Source organism: Haemaphysalis longicornis, unplaced genomic scaffold, assembly GCF_048455015.1.
Source record: "Haemaphysalis longicornis isolate Haplotype H1 unplaced genomic scaffold, Haemaphysalis longicornis Haplotype H1 scaffold_1, whole genome shotgun sequence".
Lineage (NCBI taxonomy): Eukaryota > Metazoa > Arthropoda > Arachnida > Ixodida > Ixodidae > Haemaphysalis > Haemaphysalis longicornis.
In genome coordinates, this window is record NW_027526203.1 from 137493157 (window position 1) to 137504632 (window position 11476).

Genomic DNA, 11476 nt, shown 5'->3' on the forward strand with positions numbered 1-11476 from the left:
GGTTTAGCTGCACAGCACTACGGGGCTTGGGGTTGTCTCAGACGACACTGGCCGATTGACGCAAGCAACGGTGTCTTACGGGACCCCATTTGTCGAGTGAGCACTGTTTCAGGGAACGAATATTTTCTCCCAGAACAAAAACAAGCCAGGTTTAAATGCGGGCAAAAACAAACCAAACGCTTGCCACGGTATGGTGGCGCCATCTAGGTTACGGAACGTAAAGAAACGCGGGAACAAACCAACACCGCTGTACAGGGTGGAGAAAACCTTTGAACGGTCCCGTGCCGCCGCAATTGGGCCAACGGGCTCAACGCATTATTCTTTTCGTTTCCCACGAGACCTAGCAACGCGAAACAGACAATATGATTCAAACTTCTTCAGTAAACCGCGTTGCGGCGATAATTTTAGTGCGGTTTTGACACAATGACTTGCTTTGGCGGCGAGCGAGCAACCGAAAATGGCGGCGCCAGCGTATACGTGTCTCTACCCTGTATGGTGGATGCGTGAATGAAGGTACTCTAGGCTGCAGAGCGGTCGGTTCCTGTGATGTCATTTGGGACCACGAAAACGCACGATTGAGCGGGAAAATCAAAATTTTAACCTAAATTGTTGAATTTCTCAGTGAATAAAGCACCGTTTGTATCCGGACAAGCGCTGGGGGCACTATAAAACACGAAATCTTTCGTATAAAACCAACTTGCATTTTCTCTTCATGGCTCCTTTAAGACACACCTGTGCGGAAAACCACAGAAAGGCCACAGAGGGAGGCCTAGCAAGTCCAGATAGTGGGTGGGCCAAATGTGAACATTTTAAGGTCACTGAAGGAGGAACGGAAGGAATCAGATGAGTTACAATATCCTCAATATTGGATGTTGTGTGGTGCACGTAATGAATGGGGCGTACAAAGTAGGCCATGCTGCAACTGGCTGGAATGTGATTGCCTTTCTTCGTAGCAGCTGTTCAAATGTGTGCCTGCTCGTCGTGCCGACTACGTCAACTTTGCTGGGGATGTACTATTTCCTCAAGTTCTGGGCAGTTAGGTGGCTCGAAAATGGGAAGGTGATCACCAGGGCCTTACAAGTTCTTCCAAACTTGGCAAAGCTTGTAGAGTGCTGTGCAAAGGCAAACAAGCGGCCGACGTGCTCTAGCTAGCGCTGTTGTGAATGCAGTTGATCAGCTGTTGTTGCCATCAAAACTAGCTTTCATGCTGTTGATTTGGGAAGAACTGGAATCATTTTGGCAAAATTCCAGACCGACAAGCCAATGGTTCCCTTTCTTTCAATGGCACTATACAAAATCCTACGGTCGCTGCTTTCAAGAGTTGTCAAGACGGAAATCCTGGATGCTGCAGACACGCCTTCCAAGTTACTGAAGGTTGACCTGGAAAAACCTGAGAAGTGTAGCTGCACATTGGATTTGCTGAAAAGGACGAGCTCCTCAGGCGCCCTAACTGCCACAGCTTACTTTGGTCCAATTCAAGAAAGTCTGTTTCCTTCATTTAGGTGTGCTAAACTAACTAGGGTTGCCAGCTGCTTGGACCCAATATTCCCACTGTCTCCGGAGGTTGGTCCACAATGACTGACCCTCGCACTTGAAGTGCTTTGAGAGCACCAATGGCTGACCAGTGTACAAGCAGAATGGGCCCATCGTTTGCACGCACAGATCTGTTCACTGAGCCTTGCCCAAGCAAAAAGTTTTAACAGGAACGAACAGAGGCTCAATGTTCTATGGCTAGATCTCTGCTCGCATAATCACAGAGCTGTATAATCGTGAAGCTGCTCAAGGTCATCCTATGCTTGTCTCATGGCAACGCTGCCGTAGATGTCTCACGGCAACCTGGTGCACAATGCTGTGTTGGCCGCAGGCTCTGTGGGCAGTTGAAATTACCGACAAGAGGGTGCAGATGATTCGCAATTCCTGCAGGGTCTTTAGAGAGGAATTGCAGAAAAGGAAGACTGAAAGACAGGTGGAGTCAGATGTTCAGAAGAACAAGAGTGGCTGCTCTTGTCAAAGAACTAGAAGAAATGAAGGCTGCTTAGTGAATTGCTAACACATCGGAGGAAACAGTGCAAGGTGAGAAGATTGGAAAGCCACAATCCAGTGTGAAGCGTGGAAAACACGAATCCGGGAGTGAACCCAAGTAGTCATTTGCCCCCAATTGTTTGAGCATCCAGAACTGGTGTCTCTGTAGGAGGCACAGACAGAGCAGACGGGTCAAGTTGGGCGAGGGGAAGACTCGCCTTGTGGTGGAGTTGAGTGCGCAAACCGTTGCCCTGAAGCTGCACTTCACCCGGGCCAGGTTTCTACTGCACGTGCAGCAGGCAGTTGCAGTGCCTGGTGAATCCAGTGCAAGCGCTTCGGTACGGAGAGTGGCCTCCCAGCTGGCCCTGCGCTGCTTTTGTCCCATCCTCCGTTGCACCCGGAGTGGGGAGTGGCCACTTCTCTTCAGAGCATGGTGGAAGCGTGCTCTGCTGCTTGTCCCATTTGTGTGCAGCGCATCCCTGAGGGGTGGACGTACTTGTGGGTCCAAGTGTGTCCCAAAAGGCATTGCTGCGTTGTGAGTGAGCTTAAGGGACAGACAACCGATTTTTGTCAAGTATATGTTCTCTATCCCAAATGAAAGGGCATCCCTTAAAGCACCTTGACGAGAAACGGTTTTGCTGATAATGACCTAGAACTTTATTGAATAGAAATTTTTAGATCTACGAGCCGTATGTGTCCTCCCAAAAAGTAATGCTGGCAACCATGACATACAGTAGCGCGGCAACATACTTTTGTCTGTATTGCAAAATGAAAAGCGATATTTAAAAACTTGTCCCCAGCTACAAAAAGTGTTAATCACAGGCTTTCTTATTCCTTTGTTTTTTAATTCACTAGTCTATTTTGCATGAAGGTGCCATCTGTTGGGATGGACGATAGGTAGATTCTTGCTTCATGTTGTGGAGGTTGGCAGTTAGATTCTCCCCGGGAGCATCCTTTTTTTTTTTTTTTAAGCTGTTGTTGGTGTATTTGGAAACTGAAATTGAATATTTCAGCAGAAGAAATGTCCCTGACTCAGGCAGAAGCGTCAAAGCTCCTTCACTGGGTCTGTTTACTGAAAGTTGCCATTGATTCTGGGCATGGAGGCTTAGTTAGCCACACTGAAAGCAACCCAGCAGTGGAAGGCGGTGTCTTAAAAATTTTCGAAATAATGTTTAAAAATACATATTCAATTTGAACTTATACAAATACTTGTACAGACAACCGATTTTTGTCGAGTATATATTCTCTATTCCAAATGAAAGGGCATCACTTAAAGCACCTTGACGAGAAACGGTTTTGCTGGTAACGCCCTAGAACTTTTTTAAATCGAAATTTTTAGATCTGCGAGCCGTATGTGTCCCTCCCAAAAATGATGCTGGCAACCATGACATAAAGTAGCCCAGCAACATACTTTTGTCTGTATGCGAAATGAAAAACGATATTTAAAAACTTGTCCCCAGCTAAAAAAGTTTGAATCGCAGGCTTTTCTGTTCCGTTATGTGTTTTTTAATGCAACGGTCTATTGTGCACGAATGCACCATCTGTTGGGATAGACGATAGGTAGAATCTGGCTTCACGTTGTGGAGGCCCATGGGAAGTTCGATTCTCCCCGGGCGCGACATTTTTTTTTTTAAGCTGCTGTTGGCGTATTTGGAAACTGAAATCAAATATTTTGGCCGAACAAACGCCCCTGACTTGGGCAGAATCGTGAAAGCTGCTAACACTGGGTCTGTTTACTGAACACTGCCGTTGATTCTGGGCATGGAGGCTCAGTTAGCCACACTGAAAGCAACCCTGCGACGGCGGGCGGCATGTGTTTCAAATTTTCAAAATAATGTTTAGAAATACATATGCAATTTAACCTTGTACAAATATTTGTGTTAAAAGGTTTTCAATACGTAAATAAACGTTTCAGCAGTTACAGTAGCTGCTAGGTTTGCAGGTCACGTGACAGGGACACATACTGTAGTGCCAAGTTTCGACATTACGAACTGCCACCCTTCTGATTTCAGGAAGTTTGCTGCCAAATTAAAATTATTTTCACTGATTTGTTTAGAAATTGCTTATGGTTTCCGGGCTATATAAAACGCTGGCTTTCATATGAGCTAGAGAACATATATGCGACAAATCGGTTGTCTGTCCCCTTTAAAAGGTTTTAAAAAAAAAAAAGCAAGTGAATAAACGTTTCAGCAGTCACAGTAGCTGCTAGGTTAGCAGGTCACGTGACTGGGACACACATTGTAGTTTCTTCTACACTACGAACCGCCACTCTTCCGATTTCAGAAAGTTTAGTGCCGAATTGAATTATTTCCACCAATTTGTTTATAAATTGCTTGTGGTTACCGGGCTATATAAAACGCTGGCTTTCATATGAGCTAGAGAACATATACGCGACAAAAATTGGTGGTCGGCCCCTATGTCCTTGGAGCACTCGGAATCAAAGCGGCAGGTTCCAGATGCACCACGGCTTCAGAGGAAGGTACCGACGGGGCTCTTGCAGTTGCCCCTAGCACCTTGCCTAGAGTGGAATCTGTGCAAGTGCTTCGTGCCTCCATGGGTGGCAAGTGTGTAGTTGGCAGGCCTTGCAGCTATGCAAATTGAGTTTGTTGTTGGAAAAATTGCGTCTATGTCCATGAATGTTATTCTGCACAAGGAAATGGTTCTTTAATATGTTTAAAGTTCGTAATGGCACTTGCCCCCAAATTCAGCGGGGCTTTCAGTAGTAATGGGAGGATAATTATTTAGATCGCCTTTGATGTCATTTTTGCACAAAAGGAAAAGCCTCGGCTTGTGCAATGCTACGCAAAGCTCCTTGGCAAATCGCCTAGTTTGACCAAGCATTAAGACTGAGTGCAGAATGCAATTTTGGCAAGTGTCGTCAGATCCCCTCCTGTAGACTGCACCCTCCGTGCGTTGTGATGCGGGCGGTGTGATGAGGATTGCCAGGGTGGAGGGTGACGCTTAGTAGGCTTGCTGCTGGCCGCTGCCAATTGGTGGCACAGCTGATGACTTGGGTGCTCACTCTGCACATGCTGCCCGACGGTGCATGAGGACACATTGCGATAGTTCCGGCACACGCAAGCGTGCCTTGCCCTGCCCGTTGCCACACGGGGCTTCAAGGTGGCGGCCCCAGTGCGTGGCGCGATGCCAAGGTGTCCTTCCTTCTGTGCAGGACGAGGGCAAGGGTGCCGCCCAGCCGCCTGCTCTGCCGCCCGTGCAGCCCTTTGGCTTCCAAAGCAGCCGGCGCTGGGCCAACAACTCGTGCTGGAACCGCCCCCCGGCCGGTAAGCGGCATTCCTTTTGCACACAGGGGTGGCACCGTCTGCTTCCTAACTAACGGCGGCAGTAACCTTGCTGCCGTGTTTTGCCAGGGCACCGAGCTAAGGCGGATGTATTACGCTCATTGAAACGGTCACTGCCGTATTGTGTCTCATCACCCTGCCACACTGATGCTGGAAAGGGTATTTATTACTTTGTTGTTTTCACATTTTTCAGTTCAGTGTGCTTAAGTTCTCGTTAAACATTGAGAGCACAAATTGCTGTTCGGAATGCGGACATGAATGACCACATATGCTCGTTTTGTGCAGGTTACGTGCTCAGTTGACTGTCATAACCTTTCGTTGTATTAATCGCGAGATGCGGGGAGGAGTTGGTTGAAAATGCCAACGACCGAAACGACCTTCCTGCGTGTGCAGTGCCACGCGCCACAACCGGCGTGGTGCTTCCTCAGATGATGCTTCCCGTCCCGCCGGGGTGCCTGCAGCCCAGTGGCTGCCATTGGCGACTGCCCTGCCAGGGGTAAGGTCGTTTTTCTCGCACGGGATTACAGAAGGTCTGGGGCGCACGTTAGAGCCCGTTCCACACACGTGATTTGCCCCCCGTAAAATGCGACAAATGACTCACTTCCCAGAAGGAGCGTGTTGTCGCGTTGCCCTACTGCTGGTATTAGAAAAACCCAGCCATGTGCATGCCAGGCTGGAGCCACTCCCCTCCTCCTCCTGTGGGTATGGAGGGCAGCAAAGAGGAAAGAGGAGGTTACGAGAGGCCCTGACGTCCCGTATTAAGAACCCGCTGCTGCCAGGTCGAGACATACTCTGGGCCAGTACCCTTTTCAGACCCTTTCCTATTCTCCGCTGCTTTTCCCGTTCAAAGAGCAGCTCGTAACACACGCCAGAGCACGCGAATACAAAAGAAACCTGCAGACGCTGTGAAATCTCTTGGCCATACTCACCTTCTCCGCCGCTAATCTCATTCCCACCCCAAAGCTCGGTTGGCGCGCGGTAAAAAAATTATTTCGCCGCTATGGTATGGAGGTACTTCCTTGAAGGAAGTTGCAGCACAGACGATTACAGATTGCTTTGTCAAAACCAAGGTTCACGAGGTTGTTGGTGAAGTGAGGTCTTCGAACTTCGTGGATGTGGCCGAAGTGTAGGACGAACTACGCATGAACGGTGGTGTGCCCAACAACGTTGAGCTGGGAGACTTTCGAAGAAATGTCGAATGCGCTGCTCGTAAAAGCCTTCAAGGTCACGCTGACAGGGACGGTTTGGCAGAATTGGATGCGCCATTTGCCGTGTCGGCCGTCGAGGAGATGATGGACGTGGTAGACATCTTGCATCGTTACGTCGGCGCGCTGGGCGACAACGGTGGATCCTTTGTGGATTTAGTGTCCTTGTAGCACCGTGGGATGTTCTTCGCTTGTTCAGAAGTTCTGCTAAAGGGACACTGAAGTGAATTTGTCAAGCTCCCGTTTTTGCTTGCACTGCGTAGACTGGCTCAAATTAACACACTTTTTGTCGTTTATCCGATTGATAGGTCAGTTATGATTTTATGAAGCCCGAAAGAAGAAAAAAATTACACCATCTTCCCGTGGGGAACCCCGATGAGGATGCAAAGCATCGTGGCGGTTCCGTGTGGTTCCATTGTGTTGCCGTTATGTTGAGTGTTCTGGTTTTTACTAGCGCCAGAGGGAATTCCGCGTCCGGGTCCACACCGGTGGCAAAGGCACGCAAGTGCTGTTGTGTTACGGTGGGTAGGCGGTGGTTCTCGAGGCGCCGAAACTCGTCCATCATGTTCTTGTCGATGTTGTCTCTGTGGTAGAATCGGTAGTCTCCGTCAGCTTTGGTGAGGTAGAGGTTGTTGACATTGGTGCACCGGCTGAGAGCAATGTACACACCCTCCTCTTCGCAGCTTTGTCTTCTCGTTCTTCTTCTTCTTCGGCGGTTCCCCTACGGGAAGATGACGACGGTGGGTGAACGCGAACCTATCTCGTGATGGATTCTTTGGTTGGCCAATCCCTAGGGGCATCCTGCCACAATCAGCATCAGAGGCGCTGCGGACGGGGCTGGTTGAGCTGCAAGGCGCGTGGCGCTTCCCGCCACAGCTTTCCCACGGGAAATTCAGCATCCCCCTCTAAAGTTTTCAGTTCGTCGTTTCCGTTGACGTTCAGCTTCGCGTGCCTTCGTTGTATCAGTAGCTTCTTGACTTAGTTTGAATGAGTCAAGGACATAAGGCGCGTTCGTAGCACTTGCTCCTGTCCCGGATTTGTAGCGTAGTGGGAAGAGCACCGCGTACCTCCCGTTGCGGCCAGAGAGTCGTGGGATCGAAACCGGGCGCCGCTAACTATTTCTTTTTTTTATAGTGTAGTATCGTGGAGCTGTGGGTGTAAGGAGGAGAGTTGCGCATGCGCAGTGAGCGTGTGGACAGCGCCGCCATCAACGACGCAGGACCAGGCGAGCCTAAGAAATGCTCCGCATTTAAAACTACCACGCGCAGTCTGCGGCGGCCGCACCAACTAAAGGCTGTGACTCCGGAAGAAGGTGCAGCGTGATTGGACAATGTCCAATATTAGCATTCAAACAAGTTTCGGTTCTGTAAATCAACATGCTTGACATCCGATGTTATCGTTGGATGGGCACTCTCGATATCTCAATCGTCATACCGTGCTTCTGCCATGTTGTCGGCTGTAAAATGCCTAAGATAAGCCTCCCAGGACAGCTTGGAATTGTAGCAATCGCTAGCCGAGGCCTACGCAGTGGATGAACACCCTCTGCCTCACCGCAGATGCTCAAATGTCATGTGCTTTCCCCCCATATTTGGAGCTTGCCTCACTCATGCCTGTATCGTAGAAAGCCTTCACACCAGCCCAAGGGCCTGATGATTCTGGCCTGTGCCCACTGCCCGCAAGCAGTAGGTGCTTATGGCAACAGCACGCCAACGAGAACTCGCTAGCGCGTCAGTGTCCGTATGCGCGCATTCTGTGAACTCTCTTGTGGAGCCGTGAACGTTACTGCCCAGAAATGAACTCAGTATAGAAAACATCGGCCAAAAACGAAAAAATCAACTTGCAAAAAAAAAAAAAAATGTACCCTCGGGGATTCGAACTTGTGGCTTGCAAAATAATATACCTACTGCTCCAAATCACTCGACCATGGGGCAGCGCTGACGGGGTGGGAAATATAAGGTATATAATGTATAACCAGTTTACACTTTTTAGTTTTAGCATTTCAAGCAACTTAGCTGACTATTTGTTGCACGGCGCTCGTGCAGTAAGCGTCCCCCCAAATTTTCACAATATCTCACATCAAGCAATTGCATTTCTTAGACTGAAAAGCGTTAACAGATGTGTGGTCGTGCTGCTGACCGCTGTACTTGTTCACCCAGAGCAAAACAAGTGCTTCCTGCTCCCTAGTTTTACGCTGTACGGTAAAAGTTTCAGTTGATTTTATTTCCTTAGTACTTATATTGACTTCGCTGACTCTTCTCCCGCCTTCAAGTGGCCTTAATTTTCCTTAGTTCACCAGTCAGCGAAGCATCGCATGTGCGCTTGTGCAGTGCTTGTGTGAGCAAGCTGTACTTGGAGCTTGATACAGTGTACAAACTAAGAAAGTAAAGAAAGGCATATTTTTCCATTCACAAATGTGTCGTGACTTAGTTTCAACTGAGTGAACTAATTGCGACGACCCGTTGGTGGACGCTTGGCCGACTGACTCTGTTGGAAGGTCGGCGAGCCGTGCAGTAGCGCAGGCAAGCCGAGTCATTTCCTCCTGATGTCACAACAAAACGCCACAGAAAATGGGCGAGGATGCAGAGAGGAGGACGGAATTTTTTATTTGATTTTTCTACTAAGTAAATTCGCGGAAACGCACTCGGAGTGGTCGAAACATGGCCTATAGACTCCGGGCTACTATTTTCACTATTAATCCCGCAATGTTTACAAATCACTTCAGTGTCCCTTTAACTCTTTCGTTACCACGCCTATTCAAATCGATCACCAGTGATCGATGATTTATATTGCCTATTTCGACATGTTGTAGTCGTTTCTCGTACACCTAATGCGGCCAGTGGTTAGTCTAGGCACTGCCCTTTTAGAATCAGTTTAAATTTTCCCGCTCCGGCGACATTGAGATTTTTGGCGGCGTTTTTTGCAAGTTGAGGTGCGTGTGTTTTTGAGGAAGGGGGCGTGGCTGCTGCACTTGAGAAGGATGCAGGTCGTGGTTAGGCTGCATTACCATAATATTTTTTTTGTCAAAAGGCTCCTGGCAAGTAAAATGCCAAATAATGGGGTCAGCTTTGTAATCCGACAGTGTTGAGAGGTGATAATTACTTGAAAATGGCCCCAGCTATTCACTAATGATCTTTGGTTCGGACAAAGGGCAGCTTTATTCTCCCAAAGCTTATTTCTGATGGTCCCCCGCATGTCTAGCAAGTGTGCCTGACATTTTCAACCAGTTTCCAGCCGTTTCGGTTTCGTTTTCGCATTGCGAAATTCATATTTGGCGCTACTACGCAGTTACCCAACTACAAGCTCCTTTGCCATGGCGCCTCCGTTGCCCGATACTGCTCCTCAAAACAAGCATGCCGCTCGCACTTCCACTTTATCTACGCCTTGCTTCTGCGATAAGAGCTTCCGCTGAAAGTCAAACGATAACACCAAGTCGTCGGGTATCAGTTCAGACGAGGAGAACGCTTCCAATTGGCCTTGAACACCGCCAGCTGTTCACCGGCCAGTTTCGGTTTCATACGAGGGTATTTCCGGAGGTCTATTGTCGCTTCTTAGTAGTACTGTCTATTCTGACAAAGTCTCCAACAGCCTTGTATTTGTTTCTTTTCGAAATTGTTAGGTGGCGCTGCAATGTAGTAGGCTCGTAGTGCTGAACTCGCTTCACAGCCCGACGGCGGCTTGGTGAAAGCTTTCTGGGCATGATTCTAGCGCATCGTACCTTATTCCTGCAAGCAGGGCTACCATAGGGAGTCAGAACATGATAATAAACCGCAAATGAAACTTCTGACTGATAAGTGATCATCAGAACGTCAACAAGCATCCACCAAAGAGTTTGGTTGTAAACTCGAAGCGGATTTTTTCACATCGCTTGCTTGCCTTCCAGATTTCTTCTAGAGAACTATCCAAAATAGCAAAACTTGAAATAGAGGTTGGACTTCACCACATGGCACGGGCACCACGTGGGCTAACAATATTTATTTATATCTGACAAATTTTACTGCGCAACTCAATTTTTCTTCTAGGACGGGTTTTTGAAATGTCTACCTACAAAATGTATATTCTAAATTTTTTCTACTACTGGTGGTTTATTATACACAACTTACCTTTTTCTTATTTTCTTCGACACGTGGACAAAAATTTCGAATTCCATAATTTTTTTCGGAATCATTATTTAGGAAAACATTATTAAAACTGGTGTCGTTGGAAAGCGCGTGGAATAATCTGCATTTTATGTCACTGCAATGTGTGCCTAACCAATATGTATAGCACAAAAAAATGTTTTGTTAGACCCTTCAAAATTGGTCAATTTCCCGCGGTAACGAAAGAGTTAACTGAAGTGTTTGGGAGGCCTCAGTTTATACCGCTTGTATTTCGGTTTCGTTCTTGTACAATTTGTACTGCATGTGAGGAAAACCTTGATTTAATGAAAAATCACTTTTCAACGGTAATTTGCTGCGTTCACTCGGTGGTCCAGCACCTGGTCCTGGCTGCTGGGAGTGAAAAGGGCTTGCTTGTATGCATTGCCGGGGCCGAAGCATGCCTGTTCCTTGGGGGAGCGTCCTGCAGGCCCTTTGCGAAAGGGCTACTAGCATTCTGGGTTGGTCTTGATGTGAATAGGGCAGAGTGAGGGCCGGCTGTGTGCCTGAAGGCTGGTTCTGTGTTGCAGCGTGGCCGGCCATGGCTGCCAGCAGCAGCAGCAGCCACCGGCCCGGCCCACTGGATTTTCTGGCGCCATTCCCAAGGAGCGGGGGGGCCCCAGGTTTCCCCACGCGCAGGACCAGTGCCGCAAGGTGAGTGCACTGCAGGCCGACCTCGACTAGCAGGGTGGGCAAGTCCAGAGCTGGGATCAGCTGTGCCCCGGTGGGGTTATACGGAAGGAGTTTCGCCATGAGGGCAGTCTGCAGTGTCTCCATATTACCGAGGCTTCTTGCAGCAGCAGAATGTGAATTC

The 11476-nt window shown here is 48.4% G+C and overlaps 2 protein-coding genes across 4 annotated transcripts in view; one reads left to right on the top strand and one right to left on the bottom strand.

Moving 5' to 3' along the window:
* The window catches only part of LOC144136852 (uncharacterized), a 361595-nt gene that overhangs the window by 311545 nt on the left and 38574 nt on the right, over positions 1 to 11476 (bottom strand). The gene's annotated exons all lie outside the window — the stretch shown is intronic.
* The window catches only part of LOC144136816 (AN1-type zinc finger protein 4-like), a 59955-nt gene that overhangs the window by 14080 nt on the left and 34399 nt on the right, over positions 1 to 11476 (top strand). For all 3 annotated transcript variants that reach the window (XM_077669427.1, XM_077669425.1, XM_077669426.1), the window contains exons 7-9: positions 5195 to 5306; positions 5718 to 5820; positions 11193 to 11316. In XM_077669427.1, the coding sequence (XP_077525553.1) occupies positions 5195 to 5306; positions 5718 to 5820; positions 11193 to 11316 (339 nt within the window). The remainder of the gene's footprint in view (positions 1 to 5194; positions 5307 to 5717; positions 5821 to 11192; positions 11317 to 11476) is intronic.